Raw genomic sequence first — 26,054 nt, forward strand, 5'->3', positions numbered from 1 at the left:
CCTGTAGTGAGGTGTGTTTGATGGTGGTATTGCAGTCAACATGTGCGTATAATATTGAATGCACTATAACTGTTACTTATCCATACTTCGTCGCTCCACTTTTTGCAGTTATACTTTATTTTAGGTTTTTTTTTGCATAGCGATGCATATCACAAAACTGCCATCTTAAACCATTAGGGCAAATAGGGGAAGCAAGATGCAAGCCACAGGTAGAGAGCGGACCATTCTGTTTCAAGGAATCAATCAAGATGGCCCATAGGCCAGAGGCATAAAATGCCCTTTACTGGTGAGTCAGCATTATGGAATTGCATCTTAAAATTGTGGGATGGGTGGAAAAGTCTGAAGATGATGCTCAGTAGGAACAACCCAGACCTAGACGTGTCCAGACTGAAGCCAGTTCTAGGTGGAGGTCATAAAGTCACTGTTTGTTTGCATTGATTTTTTGTGGTGCCCAAAAGCTGATTCATTCGTTAGATATTCTTAGGGTGACTGGTTGAACAGAACCTGATTTTTTTAAAATGTGTATTAGCCTGAGGTGAGTTAGGCCTGGACGTCCGCTGTGCACTTTGCCCAGGACTCAAACTGAGGTTCTTGTCATGCTTTGTGCGGCACACAATGGTCTAATTTTTAACCAGCTTATGTTGAGCACATGGTAAGAGAACCTACCTCGTGAAGACGGAGGTCTTTTTCCAGGACCAGCCTTTTCACAAACGCAGCGACAAAGAGCACCCAGGCCACCATCAGCACGATGGGGAGCGAGAAACCCACACTGTACAAGAAGCTGAAACAGAGGAAAGACATATTTTAAAGGCGAATGTGTTGAATGAATAAAAAATGATGAAGTGCTTTGAACAGCAACCCTTCTAGAGCACTTCCTTGTGGTCGGTGCCTGGTGGCTTTCTTATACACAGGGGGGCAGAGTTACAAGCCCCTTGCGCCGCTTTTGCGTCACTTTCAACATGGGAAAAGTGACACAAAAGTGGCGCAAGAGGCTTGTAAATCTGCCCCAGGCACTTTTCTATAAGGCTAACTGTGGAAAGTGCGCCACACTGGCTTTTGTTTGAACAGGCAAGGGTCAAGGGACTTCCTTTATAAAAAGTTACTGCACTGGGGCCTCTCTTTATAAATATGCATCGACTATGCAGGGCATTCTGTGTAAAAGGCAGCTGCACAGCTGTGGCTTTCTGTACAAAGCCGCGCTGCCATGAAGGACTTTCTGTGTATCGGGTGCTTTAACTGGTATTCTCTAGAAAAAGGCACTGCACTTTGAGAAGCAGCATTCTGTATAACCAGCTAGCGTTCTGGAGAAATGTGTTGCACAGATAGATCTATACTGCGGCATATTCTGTGAAGGTGCTTCGATGGAGGATCCCTTATAAAGAGGCCCTGCTTTGTGCAGTGTTCTGAAAGATAGGATCTTGGGCCTTTCTATATTACCAGGGACTTGTCTTTGGGGGTTTGTGTGTGCCAGGAACTGATTAATGGGGATTCTGCATAAACAGGCACTGCAGGGGGTTCTTTATATTCAGACACCGCTGTAGATAGCAAGTAAATAATCTGTGGGCGTTCTGCACTGCAAGACACTGGCTGTGGAGAATTCTATATAACCAGGCATTTATTTTGTGGACTTGCTGCACAGCCATGCTCTAATGTGCTGCTCTTCATGGCAATGCATAGAACTATGCACTTATGTGTGTTTTGTTTATAACGAGGCGCTACACTAATGGGCCATGTAACCAGGCAGTGAAAGGAAGGGCTGTATGCCCAACTATGCACTTCCATGGCGGAGAGATTACACTGAAAGGTATTCTTAATCACAAGGTAGTGATGGCCCGACCTTTTACCTCCAGGTAACTAGTGCATGCTTTGGAAAGAGGCACTTTAGTGAGTTTTCTGTAACTTGGGTCATGTTTTGAATTATCAAGCACTAGTGCTTTGATATGGGCTTTCTGTATAAAGAGCACTACGCCAGGCACTTTTCTAGAATTCAACATGAATATGTTTACTTTTTTTAATGTTCACATTTTCAGCAAGCAGCAGCATCCTACTGAGAGCTGCTTCAGAATACCCAGGCGCCTCTAGGAAGGATTCAGGCCCTCTGACATGATTGGTCAGTCATTGGTAAGCTAATGACGTACTTGTCCTTCGTGTAGCAGGAGTACGGCATTGGCTGGAACTGCACGGCAATGTCGGACAGGCTCAGCTGCGTCTGCAGCTCGATGATGGCCCGCTCGATGCTGTCCTGCAGGAAGACGAAGGCCTTGCTGTAGGTCATGTACTTGGAGGCGGACTCGTGCGGGCCCGGAACCCACACCAGGTCCCGGATAGCGTTGGTCGGCTGGCTCAGGGCAATGTTCATGCGGATCGTGTACTTCACTTGTCGGGGCAAGGCCGTACTGTTGGAGGTCGCTCGTCGGCGTCTTTTGGTGCTGGGCAGATTGTCGAAAATGACGCCTGCGAGGAAGAAATAAAAGAAGGTGTAAAACTGGGCGTCATAGATGTGTTGTCAAACCAGCCGCTCGAGCATCCTCGGGTCCACCAAGCAGCTCCCTTTCAGAACCAAGAAATGGAGCAAAGGTCTAGGTTTACTGGAAATGCGCTGTGTCCCCTTGTCCGTTTCTGATCAAGATTTACAAAGGGTTCACATGGGCCGAAAACGGATGTATGACGTTACAACGCATACTTTTACCACGCATGCTTTTACAACGCGTTTTTTACAACGCATACCATTACAACGCATAGCGCTTGGGTGCTGGATAGTGAATAGTTTAATTTACTATTCCAACTCCAGTCCCCGTGGACACTAGGGAAGGTGTTGGATAGTAAATTAAATCTATTCCCTATCCTAGAGTGCCCCCCAACGCAATGCGTTGTAATGGTTTTTGTTGTAAAACCTGCGCTGTAATAGCACTGCGTGGTAAAAGTTGCGTTGTAAAGGATGTTTCCCGCCGATAACAACTCAACAACAAAGGCATATCTAGCGCTGCAATTGCAGACGTGTGTCAAAAATCGTAGAAAAGCACAGGTGACAATCTCAGTATAAGCATTTACAGAGCGCCACAGAAATACTTAGGGGCATATGAACAAGCCGCTATCGACATGGGAACGTCACTTTTTGTGACTTTGCCGTGGCAATAGGGGCCTTGCCTTATGTACAAGGCAGCGTTAAGCCACTTAATGTGGCTTAATGCTGCCTTGTACATAAGGCACCTTTTCACACTATGTTTAGCGTGGAAGGGGCGTGCAGTGGGTATTGTGGTGGGCGTTCCACCGCAACACCCATTGTATTTGACGCTGCCCCCTATGTACAAGGGTGGCGCGCCAAAGGAAAATGTGTGCTGCCTTGTGCAGCACTCATGGAAAAAGCAAAATGCCAAGGTGTCCCTTCCTGTACATAAACAAACCTTTTTAAAAAATGCCATTTTGTAACTTTCATGTGTGCTGCATGAAGCAGCATACATGAAAGTTACAAAATGTTTTTATAGGATTGTCTATGTGCAGCAAGGGACACCTTCATACACATAACAAATCCTCCTGTGCACACAGACACTCTTGCACTCTGGTGCAAGGGTGCCTGCGTTGGCGCTAAGTTGTTAAACTTAGCGCCATCGCAGGGGGAAGCACAAACCTGCACCACATTCTTGTAAATTTGGTCAGCCTTGCGTTTCCAAAGTGGGGGAGCATGCCGTTAAGCCCAGGAGGCTAACGACACGCACCGCCAATTCATTGTACATATACCCCTTAGTTACAAAGGGGAAGATTTATGAGGCCCTTGCGCCTCTTTGCGCTGCAATTGCGTCACTTTATTTGACGCAACGGCAGCCGTATTTACAACGTGACGCATCTAGGAGATGCGTCATGTTGCAAAGCCCTGTGCCATAAGGAGGCGTTCCTGCGCAGGGGGGGGCGTTCCTGCGCAGGAACGCCTCCTAAAAGTGGCTGAGTGAAATCTATGAGATTTCACTCAGTCACTCTCAGGCCAATGCTGCGTCAAAACCCTGCGCCTGCTTGAAGCAGGCGTAGGTCTTGATGCAGCATTGTGAAGATGGGGCACCCCCGAGCCTTGCTGGAGCTGCGTCGCGCTTGCGACGCAACTCCAGCAATGCGCCACCTTTACGGCACAGATGCGTGACGCATCTGTGCCGTTTTTGCCCCATGGTGCGCCGCATTGTAAATGCGGCGCACCATGGGTGGCGGAGCAGCAGCGCAAGATAACTGGCGCATCCCTGGGGATGCGCCAGTTATCATAAATCTGCCCCAAAGTTCTGTAAACAAACATGGGCAAAAGTAATATGTCTGGCTGTGACAAACTGGTGCGATGGTCACATTTCTTTTTATTTTTTTTAATGCAAGCATTTGCAAGAAAAAGAAAAACAATGAAGAAATTACAATCAGTTGCATCAACCCGAGAGTACATGGCGCGTCAGAGTGTGGCAGACCCCCCAGAGGTGCGCGGGCTGAACACTGCATGCAGACAATTCTCCACTAACCTAGAGTCACGTAAGGTTGGCTTAAAAGAAGACTATCCGATTCACCTAGTTAGCCCATTTTCCATAAAATCTGGCCTCTACTGGACACCTTCGGCTCAGGCTTTGTCCTGAATGTTCCTACCCATTTACTACAATTTGCGACATTGTGAGCTGTCACTAGGTGTCTCATTGGTGAATCATAGGTGCTTTGAGCTGTTGTTTTTATTTTGCATTGGCTCTTTGTATACACACACATTATATTTATGTGTGTGTGTGTGTGTGTGTGTGTATATGACGTTAGGAAGACGGGTCAGTGAGTTAAATGCTTGCCGTTGATATCTGTTTTAATCTGCAAGTCATGAGTGTGAATCCTGGAAAGGTCACCTCGGTCTTCCATCATCACAAGGTCAGAAGAGCCATCACAACAATAAGTCATTACTGATTTTATAGCATATAATTGGATTTCCATTCTTGCTCCACTGCGAAAGAGATGTAATTTTCCATTAGGGGTTCCCTCCTTAAAATCTGATGGGGCAGATTTATGAGGCCCTTGCGCCTCTTAGCGCCGCAATTGCGTCACTTTATGTGACGCAACGGCGTCGCAAACAATGCGCCCTATTTACAACGTGACGCATCTAGGAGATGCATCACGTTGTAAAGCCCTGCGCCATAAGGAGGCGTTCCTGCGCAGGGGGGGGGGGCGTTCCTGCGCAGGAACGCCTCCTAAAAGTGGCTGAGTGAAATCTATAAGATTTCACTCAGTCACTTTCTACGTCAATTCCTTATGCCTGCTTGAAGCAGGCGTAAGGGTGATACACTATGCAATGTAGGGGTGGCCCCTGTGCATTGCAGGAGTCATGTCGCACTCCAGCAATGCGCCGCCCGTACGCCGGAAGATGCGTCACGCATCTTCCCTGCCTTGCACCATGGTGCGCCGCATTGTATATGCGGCGCACTATGGGTGGCGGAGCTGTGGCGCACTGTGGCGCACATTAACTGGCGCATTCACTGGGGATGCGCCAGTTAACATAAATCTGCCCCGATGTATTTAGTACAGTGGGTTGGAATCAACGCACACACGCACAGCATCCTAAGTCTTGGCATTTTTCTGACGTGAGGAAAAACGATAAGATTTCAGTCTTGAAATGTTTAAAATCAAGTATACCGTCTATCAGTGAATATATTTTGGATATGACAATCACAACTATTAAAATTCACCGTACTAACCGTTATCTGCCCGTCCACAAAATAGTCATAAATATTATGTCCAATGAATAGCATTCCATTGCACTGCATTGAGATATTGCAACCTTGCGTCTTCTGTCTACAGCCCTTGTTTAGCGAAGGCGGCGGGAGGGCGGCGCCGGGACCTGTCACTCAGACCATCATCAGCTTGACCTGGAGCCCATGGAGTTAGTGTGAAGGGGGCCACAGGCACAGTAAACCCTGAGACTCCAAGCTGCAAAACTGAGCCAACAGAAACGATTTTGTATTCTCCCTGCTGGGGGCACCCTTGCACAATAAATTAGATAATAAACTTCTCATGTATAAGTGAAGTATGTGCATGCCTCTGACACCGTTACATTCGCCCTAAGTATGAATATATGTATCCCTCTGAGCCTTCCCCCCTACGCACTGTGCCTCAGTACACAAAAAAATATTTATTGGTATTTGAACGTGTAGCAACAACCAGTCCCGGTAAATTAAAGTATAAACAACCATGTTGTAGCCGCACGACATTGTGCACAATCTCTTCCAATCTGAACATAATCAGTCGGGTGACCACTATTAAAACCAATTAGCAACAAGCTTATGGACCCTTTATCCACGCGTTGTCCCCCCTACTATGTAGTGTGCGTGCAATGCAGGATACAACGAAATACCATAAATTCGATAAAGTTTGCAAATCCCAGGGTGTATCCCGATACAGATGAGGGACCGCAGCGAGACCGGTCATATATCAAACAAGACTGGCATTACACACCGATAATCTCTTAGTTCATTCTGAGAAAGAACCCAATGCAAGCCACCATTCTTGCGTTAGAGAATATACCATTCTCTGGCCTTATTTATTACATCTCATAAACACGACACATATTTTAGTTTCCATATAAATGTACACTATGTACAGAACAGCATTGTGATTATGACATGGACTTAACTAATACATTCAACTTCCTAGCACATACTCCAAAGGAGTCATGGTTGACGACCCCCCGGGCCCATGTGGCATCGACTGATTCAATTGACATGGACCCAGGAAAAAACCCAGCTGGTCCTACCATAAGTTGTCTTTTGCAAGGAGAACTTACCTGTCCCTTCAAGACAGAGGGGACTTGGGCCAGCATAGCAGATGGTATTCCAAACAACACCTGCCCCCTCAAGACAGAAGGAGCTTGGGCTACCCTAACAGCTGGTCCTCCAAACTACTGAGCCAGAGTCAACGCAATACTGGGATCCCCTCTGGCACCCTTTGAGAGATTGGCCTTGGCAACCGGACCTACCTTGGTTCCCTGGCGTAGCCACTCCCCCCCCCCCAGTATCCCTCGGGCCGTGTAATGGGTACCCAGGCCAGCAATGGCCAATCGCGGTAGCTGGCGTCTTCAGCCTTCCGCCAGAGACCGTTGTACCCCTGTCCTGGCTTGAGCTAAAGGCTTAAAATCCAATTCCATCTTGAATTCGCCTACACTTATATTTTTTATGCCAAGGTTATCTAGCTGTTTTGTGGCCAACCATGACCCCTTCCCTGCCACAGGCCTGGGTGGTAACCCTACCAACCAGGCCTCCCCCAAACTCTATTGCTTAGTTTTTGCAATAAATACTATGGAGTGGATGGAACCAAGTTCTCTACATGCATTTTGCTGCCACAGGAAGATGAAACGAAATTCCATTAAAACAACAGCTGTTCCTTGATCAAGGGGCTTGACTAATACATTCGGCCCCTAAGGGACTTGCGACTTCATGTACAGGCCCACACATGAAGTTTTTGAATAAGGCACGTCTTCTAAGCTTGCTAAATTGTTGCCACCAAAGTGAACCGGCATAGACCATTGAAGAGAGGACCTCTCCTGGCAGCTCAGAAGAATGGAGGAACCACTCCTGATGCAGTGCCGCAAGGCCAAGGGTCGCATTGGCAGTCGCCAGGGGCAATCTGGCCGCGATGTACGTTCTGGTTGCCTAGCCCATTATTTAACCTGTCTTGCTGCCCCTGACGACTGCCCAGGTGATCCAGCCAATCTCGTGGCAGCCAATGGTTGCTCCGTGTGCGGTACAGCGAAATTCGAAGCGTGGCCACAATTGTGCGATCTGCTATTCCCGATACAGTCTCTTTTACCTCTAGCAGGGGCGTAACACAGGCCCCCGCAGCCCCCGCGTTGCAGGGGGGCCTCCGGCCCGTGCTTCAGTTCAGGGGCCCCCTCGCTCCAGTGACCCCCTCACTCAGCGGAGGAATTAAATGGTGAGCACGGCCACGGCCATGGTGTGCGAACGGCCTTTTAATTAAATTGTACGTGCATGGGCAAGGGAGTAACTCCAGGGGCCCCCTCGCTAATAAAATGGTGCGCACAACGGCGGCGCACGCCAGGCCTCTTAATTAACTAAATGGCCTCTGAGACAGGCTCTTATGGTGCGCGGGCCACTGTGTGCACAAGATGTCTCAGCGTCTGTGCGTCTTCAGGGTGGGTGGGGCTGCTGATGAGTTAGTTAGCACTCTGAATGTTAACAGTGTGTGAGCATACGATTGTCATGCACAGCACAATTATGAGTGCGAATGAACGTGACTGCCACGGATGCTGCAGGTGTATGTGACTGTCCGAGCCGAGGAAGGAGGGAGTGGTCTGTGGTGGCAAGGAGTCCCTCTTTTGTCCGAAAATAGAGAACAACTGTCCACGTGTCCACTTCTGGCTGACTTGGCTAACGACTTCGCCTGCAAGAGCTTTTGTAAGTACGAACCTTGCACCTTTATAATATCTCGTGCATTTGCTTGTTGACCCGAGTGACGAGTCGACTTTCGAACCGGAGTCCACATCAACATAACTCCCCCTCTGCCTATTGAGCTGGCATGTGTGGGGATCAGTGGGTGGTAAAAAATAGTAAGGAGACTGTCACCGGGCTGGCAAGGAGGCAGGGCAGCAATGCAGCATCCGTCAGGGGCGTCCAGGGAGCAGCTGCAGAGTTAATTCCAGCAGGTTGCCTCTGTACTTAACCCCCGCCCGACCGCCCCCTCTGCGCACCCAGGCAATCCCGTCAGCCCGTGGATAAACAATGGGAATCGCAGGTCAAGCCTGTGAAAATTCAAAGGTGCAGATACTGTTTGCCACAGGTTGGGACTTGGGACCAGTCAAATCCGTCCCACGCCTGTCCCTGGGGCCTGCAAGTCTGCGGCGTGGGCTCCGTTTACAATTAGACTGTGTCATGTGAGCAAGTATGAGCATTTTAATCTTCTTGGAGCTAGTGTAGGTTAACATGGCAGGTTTGAAATGGTCTCCAAGTTTCATCCCTGCAATCTCACACTACTGATAACACTCACGCCACTCACAGACTGGCAGTTTCAACTTCCAACACTACTTACATACTCCAAACAGCAGCGGTGCGTCCATTGGGGCGTAGGGGCGTAGCCCCACCAGCCCACATGGAAGCATCGCGGCCGCCGAGCAATCCTACTAGTATAAATAACAAATCAGCCGCCTGTTGCGCAGGGGGGGTGGGCGTGGCCTGCTGCAGCATGAGTGACAGTCCACACACTCAGGCTGCAGCAGACCGTAGTGGGGAACTTACAGTGCGCATGCTTGGGAAAGTTGGAAACTTTCTCAAGCATGCACACTGTAAGTTCCCCAGCGGGACCCAGGGTTACTTGTTTGCTGCCACAGCCCGGGTTTAGAAAGGCCGACAGGGCGAGCAGCAAATACGCCTCCGTAGCCAATCCTGGCGCTGCATGCAGTGCCAGGATTGGCTGGTCCACCGGCGCAGCATCCCATTGGATGCCGCGCTTGGGGGTAAGGTCTGTCGCTGGCTCCCATACAGTGTTTGTCTAGCTGTCGCCCTGATTGGGACCCATCGAAATCTTCTGGGGTGCGGGGGAGCACTTAATGGATTATAGCGACTTTCATGAGACCAAAAAAAGGAACCCGGAGTAGTGTCATATGGCTCAGAATTCAGAAGGCGAATTCAAACATTCACCAAAGCAACACATCTCTGTCATGCCAACTCCGGTGAGTCGAGGGAAATTCTGGCTGCAGAGAAGGTACGGGGTGCATTCCAGAGCACTGGATGAGGGGCACAGGAGTTTAGCGACGCTGGTTTGGATGCGACACTCTGCAACCCTTCCAAAGAGCCTGAGTAACTTCAGAGGTGACATACCGTTGTGCTCAGCGTAGCCCCACAAACGCGCCATGCCTTCCTCGTGCTGCTGCCTCCCTCCGATTCCTGTCAGTCCTTGATAAGGCGGTGTTGTTTATGCCCTCATCTCCTTCTCACCGCCGCCTTTACCTCACCCGCAAATGGACTTGGCTCCCAGAGCTCAGGGGCGAAGAGATATCGGATAATGCTCTTTGGTCAGTGACGGCGACCAGCACTTCCGACAGTCTACTCCCACGCTCGCGAACAGCACATCCCCCGCATCAGCCTTAAGTCCTTCACCCAGGGCGCAGCCAGGATCTGGCCTCGTCTAGGAAAGAAAGCGACCGAAAGGTATAGGTGAGCGCTAGCTTTCCTTTATTTGATCGGAGGGGTCGGGTTTTACTATACCTCATGTATTTTTGTTTGCTCACAATAGTTTCTATAAACCGGAATAGGTCGACATTGTGCACAATTCTATAAACTGCTGTACGGGTTTATAACTTCTGTAGCACACATTTGAAAGTATGTTGATCAAGCAAACAAAACAGTATACTTTTTTAAAGTACCAATACTAGGCTTGATAAATCGAGTTTAAAGAAGCGAACATGGTCCTTGCCCTTCAACAATCCTTTTCATGTAGACTATTCAGCTTGAAGCACTGCTCAGCAAAACCAAGGAGAATTTTGTTCTAAAGATTGTAATCCCAAGGGTCTCTTTAGCAGGAAAATATATTATATAGTTCGAACATAATTCACACTCTGGGGTGAGTGAGTGCCTGAACAAAGGTCAGCGCCTTCTCTTCAACAGCAAACTTGAGGTAAACACTTGTCCAAAAAATGGTATCTGGTGCAGGGTATTGTTTTATTAAAACATGTGTGGTGCACTGAGAGTAGAGCAAAGACATGGATTGCGCTACACACGGTGCCGCGATCCCGCTGCGTGGAGCAGCTAGAAACGCGCGCGGGGCTTGAGAGGACCTAAAACTTGGCGCGCTTTTCACGGAGGCAGATTTAGATGTCTGTGACAGATGCTGCTGAGCGCGTGCAGGCTCACCAAGACCAGAGCGTGCAGACCAAATTTCAGGGAGATGGGCTCGAAGAGGGACAGTCTACTCACACACCACTTAAACCGTGGACTCTCTGCTTCACCCCATGCCCCTGGGGCACAGCCACAAAGTCACGGTGACACTTTTGACGCACCGCCCAGACCGCACCAACATTATTCACAATCATGCCACGTTAAAAACCATGCTTTACAAACTACGCACCACAGACATGGCAGCCTCTTACTCGAGCACCTGGGTGCACTTCGGCGCCTTATCTGGTGCATGAGGCGCTAGAGACATACTACACTAATTAGTACTACCTGCCCATGTTCCAGTGCCGTGTCCAGCAGTGAGGATGGGTGGTGGAGGAAAAGAGGATTGACAGTCGCCTGACCCCTGACAAGTAGGCACTAGCTAGGGGCGCAGTGAGTCATTTTTTAGCAGCTAACTATGAGTATCAGAAAGGGAACAAAGGGAGAACAAGACAGAAAGGTACAGCGAGAAAGTGGAAGCGAAAAAGCAAGAAAACAAGCAGCGGCGCTTTGAACGAAGAAATGAGAGTAAGGTAAGGTAATGGAGGAAGTGTGAAAGGAAAGTACGGTGAAAGGATGAATGGGAAGATGGAAAATTAAGTGGGAAGGAATAGAGTGCTGAATGGATGAGAGGATAAAAAGATCGAAGGGAGAAAGAAGAGTTAAATTCAAAGGCACAGCGTGAGCGAGAATGCCGTTGCGAACCCTAGAACTCTCTTTCACTTTTATCACTCACTGGGTTGTTTCTGAACTTTTCTTTTAATACATCTCAACCTTATTTCAACTTCTGTCATTCTTTTTTCATGTGTGCACCCTAACTCCCTTTTTTTCCGCTTTCTTTCATTACCATATATCCTTCTTCCTTTGTCTCCCTTCTGCATCTTTCCTTTTTTATTTGTTTTGTTTCGTAGTTCGTACTTCTCATCTTCTGATGTTATTTCTCTTTCTGTTACTCCCGCGTTGCTACATCTCCTCATCTTCACTCCGTGCTTTCCCCTTTTCAGTCCTCACTCTCAAGGTTCCTTCTTTGTTATTCAGCCCTTAGCGCTGTCCCTGCACGTGGTACTGAGCACAAGTCTGAGCAAAGGGACAGGGACGTAGCTGCAGGGTGTGTTTGGGGTGGTTACACTCCCCCATATAAATGTATTCTGTATTGAATAGATTGGTACAAGTGCTTTAAGTTCGGTATGGTGAAGTGTTTGTTGGATGTCACTTCACATGCAGACAAGAACACACACACACACTCTTGCCTAAAGGTCTTAAAAACGGTGATTTTACAAAATGAGGGTGATAAGTAGTCCTTACAATCCGCACTCCTCTCCCTTCCTACTGATCCTTAAGGCCCCCTCCTACATTGCTGCTCGTATAATCAGCACGATAGTTGGGAAATCTGAAGCTGACCCACCCTTCCCCATACATAATGACCAAGCTATGCCCCTGCAAAGGGACACTAAGATGATACACGCAATATGAGTGCAACACCATCAGACCTACCAACTCACCTGGTGCCACCATGTGTCACGTGATTTCGGTTTGTACTTCCCATTTTGTTGAAAGGCGTAGCTTTCTAAGGGGGAGTGGGGGAGGGGGGCAGTTGGTGTCCTACACCCCCCTTCCCTAATAAATGTATGTTTTGGTAATTACTTTGGCACAGCCAGGTGCTTTCAGTAGGTATCGTGAGGAGGGTGTCGGATTTCACAAGGAATGTTTACATCCCCACTGACAGGAACGCACACCCAGTCCCTGCGAGCTGCGACCCTCTCTGTGTTTTCAAAGTCCTCAACGGCGTTGATTATTTTACCATGTGTTGTGTTTTATTCTCTCGTAGTACCCGCACCCATCACTACTGCTCTCCCTTTCTAGTGCCCCTAAAGCCCCTCTCATGCGCCTTGCTTGTCTGTAATGTACTTTCACATTCCATGCCAGAGAGATAGTTGGGAAATCCGAAGCTCACTCCCCCAAACGTAGTGACTATACAACTGGCCTAGTTTTGTTGGGTGGTTAGGAAGGCGAGGGAGATGGTGCGTAGGTAAATGAGTAAAGTCGTATTTTCTTATTGTGCCGTGTATAGGACAGCCTCTAGGCACGGGAAAGTGTCCGCCCAAGATTGGGAAGAGATGGCATGGAGGCTGGTGTTTGAAGATGGCTTTGAAGGTTGGAAGAGGGGGAGAAAATGGTGATACGTTTTAAGACTCAGTGGGAAGAATTTTGAAAGAGCCGGTTTAAGGAGCAGAAAAGGGGCAACAACGTAGGCCCAGAAAAGTGAAGAGACTGCTAGAAGTGGTGGTTTATTATTCCAAGGAGTGTTAATGGTATGAGAATGACCAGAGGTAGTATGGGAGTGGGTGAGTTGGTGTGAGGGGTAGACCAGGTGAAACGACGGTTAGTGGTTGTGTTTGGCATTTAGAAGTTATTATTATTTTTATATGTAAGTATTTATATTGACATTGCAAAGGAAACACTGAGCGGTATACCAATGTGCGACTGAAGTACCAATGTGCGACTTAAGCCTGCCATGCATATTCCAACCTTCCTCTGCTCGATAATACAGCTGGTGCCTGCTTTATTGGCGCTGTAGGAATGATACCCCCCATGTTGCCAGGATGACTGGTATTTATTTAAAGTCTTACAGTCTGAATTCAGCACCTGAGCATAATAGGACGGAATGTATGAATCTCTGTGGTTATACTGAATAAGCAGCTACTTATGTTATGCCATCTATTAATGTAATAACTGCACTTTCACAATTGCTTTATTAACCTTCCTGCTTTCTCAAATTTGCTTGAAAATGCAGGATTTTTCTTTTTTTTCAAAATTTTCTTGGGGGGGGGGTAACCCCCCCAAACCACCCTTTTGGGGTTCGGGCTCGCTCGCTGCGCTCGCTCGCTACGGTGCTGGATGCAAATCACTTTACGCCCCACCACTTTCAAATGTCACCCACCGCCCCTGACTCCAAACAGTGGCAGTCACGCTCCAAACAGTACGTTTGAAACACCCAAAGACTGCCACTCACTCACCCTCTAATCTGTCATACACTCTCAACAACACTTTCACACCTTTCACAGAGAAGCAGTCTCACTCTGCCAACAGTACGCTCACACCCATCACAGACAGGAGGTCACACACTAATGGAAGCACTTACACCCCTCACACACTAGCCTTCACGCACCATTGGAAAAGCTCTAATACTCTTCACAGACTTTCCATCCAACACTGCTCACTTTCACACGCTTCAAAAGCTAGCAGCCATACACTCCTAACAACTCTCACTGAATAGCAGTCTCACACTACCAACAGCACTCAAACACCACTCACAAAGTAGTCAAATGGAAGCACTTTCGCACCTATCACAGAGAGGTTGTCACATACTGCCAAGAGCCCTCTCGCACCCTCACGGGCTAAAAGTCACAAAGTACCAACAGAACTCATGCCCCTCACAGATTAGCAGTCACATCAAAATGATAACGCTCACACCCTTCAGACACAATATCAGAACGATTCTCAAACCCCAACAGAGTAGCAATCACGATATTGACAGCACTCTCCCGCCCCGAACCAACCATCAATCACACACTACTAATAGCACTCTCAAACCTCTCGAGGGCAAGTATTGGGTCAGAGAATTCTGTAGTTAACAGTGTTACAGGTCTGTGACACGCCCACCCACATGACCTGTCTCGATGTGCAGGTGATCCAGTGGAGAAGGCCAGCCTTGCCTGCAGCGAGACCCCTGCTATCCCGAGCACTGCTTAATTTGTATAAAACATAATTGCAAGGGCCCTTGTCAAGAGGCCACCGCAGCTTGCACCACACTTTGCCACTGACAGCACTGCCAAAAGCAGTGAAGTTTTTTTATCTATCAGCAATTTTAAGCTGTATTGGTGAAGAGTGCCTGTAAGCATACACTTAAAAAATTAAAAACGTTAGAGAAATATATTTCATAACCACCTTGAAAAACACATTTCTAAGTTCACTCTGAATGTTCACACCGACTTGCACTCATAAAATCAGTTACTACTTATTTAGAAAGATAAGCAATCGATTTATTTATTTTTTTAGACCTCGAGCACCTTTGAATTCCTTTAGATAGCATTGAAATTGAACATAGCATTTGCCGTTTTTTTTCTACTCAGTTTAAGTCATGCAATCCATTCTTGTCATTATTTGGATGCCATTACAAATTGCCGACCATGCCTTCCTTCAATCAACAGAACACCCAATGTATTTGTTTGGGGTGGTTTTATGGCACTAAATGGCAATGGCCATTTTGACTCACAGAAAAATGAGACAGGCTTCTAGCCTGCCAGTACGCCCTGCTAGGCACTGATGGAGCCCGCAGTTTCTATTTAAAAGTATGCAGAAATAGAGTTGACATTTCCATGACATTATACTTGTCATCCATGTACACGCCAACACGCCAACACCCCATTGCATTAGATTTGGAATTGCCTCACATTTTCGTTATAACGCCACTAAACAAATAAAGTTCTCAGGTTTGATTTAAGACCTGTTTTATTATCTCTACACGTTATCTCCATAGGGTGTTGGTTTAAAAAAGGAATGCTTCCATCTTTCTTTTTAGTATTTTCAGTAAAATTATTAAGTGTATGTCTTGTCTTTTTAAATGTGGTCTTTTCAAACTAATTGTTTATAAGTAAATAACACCATTAACAAAAATCTGCTTCGGTTTATGCATGAACGTTTTGTTTCTCGTCACCTTTGCAGAATTGACTTATGTACATTGTTCTGTAGAACAAAAACCCATGAACAGCTCTTTCTTTGCTTTCATGTTTAGCTGTGCCTGCTCTGAGCTCAGTGTCTGCGTTGTCTTCTTTAAACTCAGTGTCCCTCGCTGAAAACACAACTCTTTGTAGAAACCACCATCTTGATTACTGGAGCAAGACGCCCTTGACCCTTGCCTGGCTCACATTTTGCATCTTACAGACAGTATTGTGGCAGGTGTCAGTAGGAACCTTGTACCCAGGCACGAGATCTTTGTTCACTATAATACCCCGGTTACTTACCGGTAATGCCCCGGTTACTTACCGGTAATCTTTATTACTCCGAGTATAGTCTTCCTCGCCACATGACTAACATAGTGAGCTTCAGCTCCACGACAGAACCCTCCAAAGTAAAAAAAGCCTCCCATCCCCTCCCAACATGGCCGACCAGTCACCCTTGACCTCTATAAGAGGCGGGCCGGCCCAACCAACAGCCTGAACCACCAAGCAAACAATGAAGCCGATAGCCAGACAGGGAGGGGGGGAGGGAACTCATGTGGCGAGGAAGACTATACTCGGAGTAATGAAGATTACCGGTAAGTAACAGGGGCATTACCTCCTCGTTAGTCTTCCTCGCCACATGACTAACATAGTGAGCAAATACCCAAGCCAAAAGGCTTCATTGACCACAAGAAAAACAACACCACACGGTGAAGTAGAAAACCAACACAAGGTTTATTCAGTACAAAAGAAAGAAAACAGGAATAACAGCAAACCTGAATCCAGAAACAAAAAAGGACCATCAAGGAGCCACCGCTCCAGCACTTAGTACGGCCCCAGCAAATTCCCCAGGAACAGAACCACCCAGGATAACACGATAATGTTCCATGAACATGTGGGGGGAAGACCACGTCGCCGCCCGACAAATCTCCTCAGTGGAGACACCCTTGAAGGAGGCCCAGGACACAGACACACTCCGAGTGGAACGACCCTGGACCCCCACCGGAACAACCAAACTCAGAGAAGCATAGGCAAGGAGGATAGCCTGCTTAAGCCAGCGACTCAAGGTGGAAAGAGAGGGCTTGTGGCCAGAATGAACGGGACCGAAAGTCACGAACAGGCTATCACACCGGGAAAGGGAAGACGTGCGCTCAAGGTAAACCAAAACAGCACGCCGGACATCCAGCAAGGACAGGGAAGGATCCGCGTCGGGAGGGAAAGAGGGCAACGACACCTCCCGAGACCGGTTCACCAAGGAAGGAACCTTGGGAAGAAAACGGGGGTCATGACGGAGAACCAGCCGGTCAGGCAAAACCCGCAAGAAGGGAGGAGAGCGGAGGAACGAACCCAGCTCGCCCATCCGACCGGCAGACACAATGGCAACCAGGAAAATCACCTTAAAGGTGAGAAACCTCAGAGCCACCAAAGATAGGGGTTCAAAGGGGGGACCCTGAAGGGCCTGCAGAACGAGGGGAAGATCCCAAGGGGGAGACAGGCAGAGCGCCCGAGGGCGACGGAGAAAACAACTCCGGAGCAAACGAGCCACCAGGGAATCCAGCCCGTCGAAATCCGGACTGCGGAAGGCCCGCAAGGCCGCCCACTGTGCCCTCAGGGATGAAGGGGCCAAACCCAAGGAAAACCCTTCAGCAAGAAAATCCAAGACCCGCAAGGGATCCACGGAGGCGGGATCAGCACCCTGCAGACCGCACCAACGCGAGAAGGAAGACCAATGTCGGGCATAGGAGGACAAAGTGGAAGACCTGCGAGAGCCCTGCAGCAAATCCACCACCCCCGAAGAGCAACCACGGGAAAGCAACGTCACCCGCTCAAGAGCCAGGCCTGCAGATGGAGCCGGCGCAACACCGACCCCGGTAGCGGGGGGACCCTCAAAGGAAAAGGAAGATCCGGGATCGGCCAGCAGGCCTGAACCGCCAGTTCGCGAAGAAGAGGGTACCAGGGGCGGCGAACCCAGCCGGGAACCACCAGAAGCACCCTGGCCCTGTCCAATCGAATCTTGCAGAGGACCCGAGGGACCAGGGGGAAGGGGGGAAATGCGTACAGGAGACCGGAGGGCCAAGGGAACGACAGGGCATCCACACGCCATACCCCCGGAACCGGAAGGAGAGAGCAGAACCTGGGCAGGAGGGCCGACTCCCCGTCCGCGAACAGATCCACCAGAGGCAGACCGAAGCGAGACACCAGGCGGCGAAACACCACCGGAGACAGGGAGAGACAGGACAAAGACGGAAAGATCCGACTCAGACGATCCGCCTCCACATTGTCGGACCCCGGGAGATAGACAGCCCGAAGGGACAGGACCGACGACTCCGCCCAAGACAACAACTCCTGAGTCAGCAACCAAAGGGAGCGAACCTTGCACCCCCCCTGGTGGTTGAGATAGCCCCTCACAACCTGGTTGTCCGTCCGGACCAAGACATGGTGACCCCGGAGAGAAGGAGCAAAATGAAGGCAGGCCAGGAGGACCGCCTTCAACTCCCGATAGTTCGAGGAGCAGCGCGACTGGAGGAGATCCCAACGACCCTGAACCGACCCCGAGCCCAAGGTCGCCCCCCAGCCGAGGAGACTGGCATCGGTCGTGACCACCCGGGAAGGGGAAATCAAGAAGGGAAGACCCTCGGAGAGGTGAGACTCCACCAACCACCAACCCAACTCCGAACGAAGCCGAGGGGAGACCGGGACCAGGAAATCGTAATCCTCCGAGCGGGGATCCCAGAGGGAAAGCAGATGGTTGACCAAGGGATAAAGGTGGAGGCGAGCCCAGGGGAGAACATTGATGGTCACCGACATCAGGCCCTGAACCCTCAGCCAAAGACGAACAGGAGCGGATCCCCGAGCCAGAAGGGACTCCAGATCTCGCCACAAAGTGTCCCGGCGACCCAGAGGCAAGAACACCTTCCCCAGCACCATGTCCAGCCGACCCCCAATGAAGTTCAAGTCCTGAGTGGGGGACAGATGGGACTTCCGCTCGTTGATCAGGAAGCCGTGGGTGGAGAGGACTACGCAGACCCGTCCGACGTGCAGCATCCCCTTGGAAAAAGAAGAGGCAGAGATTAACCAATCATCCGGGTAAGGAAAAACCCTGATCCCCTCCTGGTGAAGAATACCCACCAGGGGAGCCAGGACTTTAGTAAACACCCTCGGGGCAGATGACAAGCCAAATGGAAGTACCTGGAACTGATAGTGGGAACCCCCAACGCAGAACCGGAGGAAGGACTGGGAAACCGGATGGACCGGGACATGGAGGTAGGCGTCGAGGAGATCCAGAGAAGCCACCACCTCTCCCCGAACCAGAAGAGGCAGAATTTCCTGCAGAGAGATCATCTTGAATTTAGTATGCGGAATGTAAGAATTCAACCACTTTAAATCCAAAACTGGCCGGAAATCCCCAGAAACCTTCCTCACCAGAAAAAGGATGGAGTAGACGCCCGAACCCCTCTGAGAAGGCGGGACCGGGCGGATGGCCCGTTTGGCAAGCAAGTCCTGAACTCCGGCCAGCAAGGCCCGTCTCTTGACCAGGGAGGAAGGCAGGGGAGTAGCGAGGAAAAAATCCGGAGGAGGGGAAGAGAAGACGATGGAAAAACCCTCCTTCACAATCCGAAGAGCCCAAAGATCTGAGACAGACTCCTCCCAGGCCGGGACGAAATGGCGGAGACGGCCCCCCACAGGGAACACCCCGGAGGGAGATGGCCGAAAGTCAGGATTTAGGGGTGGAAGAGGAAGCGGCAGCTGCAGGCTGAGACCGGGATTTGTTGAAGAACGGGGCGCCCCGGCCGCGACCCTTCCCTCGAAAGGGCGCGCTGCCCTTACCCCTGGATGACGAAGAGAAAACACGGCCGCGACCAGGGAAGCGGGCCCCAGACGTCTTGATGGGAGCCAGCAACTTGCGGTCATCAGCAGATTTCTTAATCATAACCTCCAGAGGAGGGCCAAACAACTTAGCCCCAGAAAATGGAATCTTCATGAGCAAAGCCTTCTGGGCCGCCTCCGACTTCCAATGCCGAAGCCAGATCTGACGCCGAGCCTGTATCGCAGCACCCCCAGCGGCAGCCGCCGCACCCAGAGTGTCAAAGGAGATGTCCGACAGGAGGCGCTTCTGCTGTTCCATTAAGGCAAGGGTCGGGACAACATCAGCCCCCCGATCCAGGAGCTCACCCAGGGATTGGAAGTCCTTCAACAAAGACTGCACCGTGCAAGACAAATAGGCCGAGGCCCTGATGGAGAAATTAGCCGCAGCATAAGAACGCTTAGCAGCAGCTTCTACACGCTTGTCCACAGGGTCAGAAGGGGAGGCGTCCTCCGAAAGGATCGAACCCTGGGAAGACAGTCCAACCACCAGAGAGTCCACCTTCACCGCCGGAGGGAAGTCCTTAGAGAACTCATCAATAGCGTAACGCTTAGTCAGATACCGGGGGAAGGACTGCTTATCCACATCCAACCACTCCCCCTCGATGACCTTCTTGATGGACGCATGCAGAGGAAGGTAATCCGGAGCCTTGCGCTGATACTGGACAAAGAAATCCTCGGAAACATCCTCCGCCGCAGGAGGAGGGAAGGCCAAGTTATCCTTGATGTGGGAAAGAACATCACGAAGCTCTTGACCCTGGATGTAACGGCCATGGAGATCTTCCTCCTCCCCCTCCGCATCAGAGACAGGAGTGGGGTCCCTGCGAGGACGCTTCGGCGAGGAAGGGCCCTGGGCATCACGCTGCGCAAGGGCATCAGCCACCGCCGACTGAATCATCAATTGCAGGGACTGCGCAGAAAAAGGCAAAGCAGACAAGGAGTCAGCAACCGACTCCGCCGTGACAGAATCCTGATCCATAATGCGTGAGCAAACACCACCAGCAGAAGAAAGCGGAGAAACTCAAGGGCACCCAGGCGCAGGAAGAAAATATATATAGCCAGAAGGGGAGGCGTCCAAAGACACAGCTGACGGCAGTAAACCCCACACGCTGCACCTGGAGCGAAACCCCGCCCCCAAAAGGCGGGCCGCGCCTCGGGCCAATCACAGCGCTGCACAGAGCCGCGGGCCGAAGGCTTGAAAACCCCCTGAAAGGCGGCAGCGTCCAGCGCCGCAAAATGCAACTCCCGGAGCGGCCAAGCGACCAGGACGGCCGGTAAAAGGTAAGCGCGCAAGCCCCCCTTCACCCGGCACGCATAGGCGCGAGGCCGGAAATATTGAAAAGAATGCAAAAAATGCACCAAGAAGCGCCCTGAAGCACCGAGCGGGGCAGCGGCCACGGGGATTACCGGGGAACAATCAAAACACCAGGACGCCTGATGCGTCCCCGAACCCAGGGACGCGCAGGCATGAAGCGGCACACAGTGGACACAACAGCCGGTCCCGCGGCCCACCGACTGAAAAGAAAAACGGCGGCCGCCAAAATACAAGTGACCGGAGCCCTACCAGGAGCCAGCGCCGGTCCACAGAGCCCGAAAAACGGGCGAGGACCACAAAAAACGACCGGGAAAAAGGAAGGAATGAACACCCAACATCCCCGGCCGCCCCCCCCACCCCCCCTAGACCCCTGGCACGCTAAAGCAGCACCTAACCGGCCCCACAGGACCGGGGGAAGGAAGAGGGGGGGGGGGGAATGAAGTCCCAGGTCCCAGGGTCCGCTAAGGCAGGACCTCCAACCCAAAACCCATGGACCAGCTAGAGCAGGCCCAACTTACCTGTACAGCGCCTCTGGAGAGAATCGCGCAGAACAAAAAAAACAGGCTGTTGGTTGGGCCGGCCCGCCTCTTATAGAGGTCAAGGGTGACTGGTCGGCCATGTTGGGAGGGGATGGGAGGCTTTTTTTACTTTGGAGGGTTCTGTCGTGGAGCTGAAGCTCACTATGTTAGTCATGTGGCGAGGAAGACTAACGAGGAGGTAATCTTCATTACTCCGAGTCCTGGTCTTCCTAGATGCAGTCCTGAGTGACGCCCTCCCACCCGGGCTTGGCGGTTGACTGTTTCCTGTCTTTCTTGTCTCATGTGGCGTGGTATGTTACAGGAAGTGATTTGTATGTTTTCCTCCCTTTTATGGTGGATCATGGGTAATGGTGGCCATCTTGGGAGAACTTTTTTGAGTTTTCAGCTTGGGAATTGGTTCTGCCAGAAGGGAGCTCTATCTTTTGCACTGCTTTGCGTCCAGCAAACGCAAAACTTCAGAAAATTAGAATTAAGTTCTGCCTTAGGACCTTAAAAATGGAAACAAGCCCTTGTTGTTCTGCTGCTTGAAATGCCTTTCAAGGAACTCATCATGCTCACTTCCCATCTATCTCGCTTCTGTTGGCTACAAAAGTTCTAGAAAAGGAAGTTTATTGACAATGACTTACCTTAACAGAAGTAACTTCCTCTACTCATCTCAAGCTGGCTTCTGTTCTATACATGGTACCAAAGTTGCACCTATATCAGTGGCGTAATGATAGCCCCCACAAACCCCTCGGTGCAGGGAACCCCAAGCTCCAGGAGACCCCCTCGGGCACAGTCCTGGGTGGAGGGACTCTGGCCTGAGAGCTCCTGACAGGAACTGGCTTGAGGGGGGGCCCCCTGGATGTACCTTGCAGGGGGGCCACCTCAAGTTTTGTAATGCAACTGACCTCTAGCCAAGCCTGTTGCAGCTGACGGCAGTCCCATACCATCTCCGTGAAGCCAGCATGTGGTGCACGACATCCGGGCAATCAGAGGAGGCCCGCTGAGGGGTTAAATGGAAGATAAACCCTTGCAGTGCCTTGCTGACTGTTTTTGTGAATTGGGTTTCAAGAGATCGCATCCGGGCGTCCCGCATCAGCCCTGTGAGGAAATGTATCACCTGTACATCATATCATAACTCCTCTATTATACGGTTGTGTAGCTCCTTGCATTAATACCGCCTCTAAGTAGTACATAAACATCATCATGCCTCGTATACTGGGCTACTCCTGCCTGGAGTAATATATGATTCGGTCTATCCCAATCATAGTCAGTTTCAAAAGCTTTATTCGGTTTGTAAGTCACAACCATATAAGCAATCATTAAAATACAATACATTATTATTATTGTCAGCCCTTATTAAATACACAGGTAATTCTTAACATCATAGTCATTGTCTACACCGCTGAACTCCTCTTCTTGGCACTTTAACATATGTATTTGTCCTAGTACTACCACCACTCCTCAGCACTTCATTGATCGCTTGTTCCCTCTGACAGTGTGTCACACCTCCTACCATCATTACGAGGACCCTGGAAATACTTATTTAACACTGTGTATTAACTGCCACCAAACTTTAATAAACTGAATTGAATTGCCACAATCTGTGCCTCAATTCGTACGCACCCCCAAACCACAGCTGAATATCCTGCTCCGGAGGCAGTGTCATGCTTGCCGCACAGTTCTCAAGAAGCATCTTTCATCTTAGCTTGGCGCGTGCAACTCACCCGCGAAGAGTTTGTTCTGCTGCCGCAGCAGCGTGGCCGCGTCATCCAGCGCTTGGCTGCTGCTCGCAGGACGAATGCGGTCATAAGATATACATTCGGCCAGGTTCACAAACAGAGTGACTATTGGCGTGATCTGTTCCAGGAGGGGCTGGTTGTCTTCTAGAATACCGATGTAAGACTCTGCAGAAAGAAGAAGACATATAAAACAAATGACGTAGTGCGATGTGAGCGATTCAAATCGTTCCAGCAACACCTGACACCACACATTGGATTACAGGTGATGCTGAACAAGAGCGCGCGCTCTTTTTGACGCAATCCAATGCAACATCTTCGGTCACTTCTTAATATATTTACCCCTTAGTGCACAATGCAACAACTCTGTTGCAACCAGCAAGGCATACGCTTGAATTCCATCATTTTTTAGTGTAAGGTCGATAAAATTGGTGTTATCTAGTAATAAACAATGGTATTTAATGCCATATATAGTTGTGGTTAGTGCATATCTCTCTCTCTTTACCAAGGAACACACCCAGACCTACACATTTTCCCATGAATAGAGTTTCTGGAAGTAAAGAACACTTTCCAATTGCAATTATTTTCACATTCAAATAACTTGATTCATAAACTATAGTTAAAAAATTACTGTGCAGAATTATACATTTCTATCTTGGGGTTCACAAAGGATTCGAGGACTTCTCATAAGAATCCTCGAGAGTCAGAGGTTCTCTGGAGTAGCTCTTGAATTCTTTGTAAATTCAATGTTACTGCATGTGCAGCCATTTACGCCGACATAACTGTAGCGAGTCCACACACATAAAATGTACTGTGCTAGTGATATTTCTGTGAAACTTTTTTGTGTTTCAGCACAGGGAAAATACTTATTTTTGCATATAAAAATACCCCCCTCAAATCCCATCCATCAATTTTGGAGTGTTTTTTACCCCCTCTTACCCCAACTTTCAATTTTTGGGGTGTCCTTTCGCTCCCGGAACACTGCAGCTCAAAAAGCAGAACACTTCATTCTGTATGGGCAAATGGTTCCTATCTGACTATCACAACAATACTCATTCTGGGGCAAATTCAGTCTGTGAACCAGCGCTGCAGGAGTACTACTTCCCAGACAATTTATGAGTCTGTGTAGTTGTATTTTGTGTAGGAGTTCTCCGTTTCTTTTCTTTGGAACTGAAAGGGCGAGATTTTGATCGATACCTTATATCTATTGATCCAAACCTCAATCTGGTCGACTGAACCTTTATTGCCTGTCTTGGAAGGAAACAGTACACCTATCTGCAAATTAGTTCACCCAAGAAAGGACTCTACTCTCAAAGATCACGGACAACTTCTAGGTTTCAAAAGTTTATTGTAAAGATATAATGAGCTGCAAATACAAGCATCTCAGAATGAGATTCACGAGATACACAGGTCCAATTACATACATGTGCTCTCGGAAAGCCCTCAGACGAGCAACAGAAATCACTAACACAAGTTCTAAAAATAGCAAAGCTATCAGCATAGACGCATATCTCTCCTTCATTTAGGTTGGAGGAAAACAAACACAGGTTAGGCGTCCCTACCCTGTTCTAGATGGTATCCCTACTTAACCAAATCCCAACCTAACAAAGGTGTCAGCAATGAATGACCCCCAAGGGAAGTCACCCACTCTAAGTCTCTTGGTGAAAACCTAAAGTTCTCCAGTCATGACCCCTCACTGCCTACCCATCCGCTCTCTAAAGGGTCCTCAGGTCTCTGCTCTAACTCCACCCAGGGGTGCTGTCCCTAATACAAAACAGTCAACAACATTTGAGACGCCCCTTGCGAAACGCCTCTCACGTGGTGCAACTTCAGGCTTTTTCCATGATGCTTTGTATTGGGCCTCAGACGTTAGAGTTGACCTTGCTTCTCAGTCTCTTCTCCGGCCCGCTGATACCCCTTAAACATTCCAGAACCCTCCTCCATGTCTGGGCCGTCTACTGAACAGGCCTCTATTCATTCACTTATAATTGGATCCCCCCTTTCCTGTTGCAGACAGATATCTGCCGCCAAGAACCCAACTCTCATAGACTTCTAAAAAGGCTTGCAACATTTCTCAGCCCAGACATGTACGTGTAAATCAATGCTAAAACATTTCAGGCCTACAATATTTCACATTATGATTATAGCATTCAATTTCTTCATTTAATTAAAGCATGTTAAAACTCTTATTCTATTATTTAGAAAACATTACTCTAAATCATGGCCCATTAATGCAATGACCAAAAACGTTAAACAATCTGTGTCGTGAAAAGAAACACCTTCCCTTTTAGCTCCAGCTCTGGCCCTGAGGCCTACCACGTTCTGCGTTTTACCACAGACCATCTTATATGTTAACAGCTACACGACATAGATTCAAAATAATCACGTCTAATAAAATCATATAATGTCACACATTTCTGTATTAATTCCACTTCTACTTAAATCTCTATATTAGCTATACATTTAGAATATAATTTCAGATACTATTAGCACTCATGGCATTTCTCTTCATGAATTATGCTCTCTATAGGTAAGTGTGATGTACTCATATATTTATATCAGTTTGCGCTCTCTCAGTTCCCCCCTTTGATGACCTCTCGGGGTCATCACTAACATTTAAACTGCAGTTATTGCTGGCATTCTCTGCGCTTCCAGAGCTCTCAGGCTCCTGTACTGATTATCTTGTATGGCAGCCAATCTTTGCAACTGTTCTCTTTGGGCCCTTTCTGACCTTCTTGCTCTGTACCATTTGAATACCCTCACCAATCCCCACAATATTATCCCACAGATCAATATTATGATGATAGGCTTTAGGATATACCAAATAAAGCTTTTGCCTAAGGTGGAAACCCACCCTCCAACTGTACTCATTCCGTGGCCCACCTTTTCCCAGACATTTTCTCTACTCAAGTCTTCGATCTCTTTGTGTATATTAGTTATGTTCTTAATAACTTTCTCAAGGGGTTTTGAAAGGTCTGGAATGTAAGTGCAACATTCCTGAACCTTCAAAG

At 49.0% G+C, this 26,054-nt stretch overlaps 1 protein-coding gene across 1 annotated transcript in view; it reads right to left on the reverse strand.

The window, feature by feature from the left end:
* The window catches only part of ABCA12 (ATP binding cassette subfamily A member 12), a 644,885-nt gene that overhangs the window by 193,230 nt on the left and 425,601 nt on the right, over positions 1-26,054 (reverse strand). The window contains exons 25-27 of the mRNA XM_078680598.1: positions 23,032-23,211; positions 2,139-2,454; positions 667-781 (exon numbers count right to left, since the gene is read on the reverse strand). Coding sequence (XP_078536724.1) covers positions 667-781; positions 2,139-2,454; positions 23,032-23,211 — 611 coding nt within the window. The remainder of the gene's footprint in view (positions 1-666; positions 782-2,138; positions 2,455-23,031; positions 23,212-26,054) is intronic.

The sequence above is a fragment of the Lissotriton helveticus genome, chromosome 3_1 (assembly GCF_964261635.1).
Source record: "Lissotriton helveticus chromosome 3_1, aLisHel1.1, whole genome shotgun sequence".
Taxonomy (NCBI): Eukaryota; Metazoa; Chordata; class Amphibia; order Caudata; family Salamandridae; genus Lissotriton; species Lissotriton helveticus.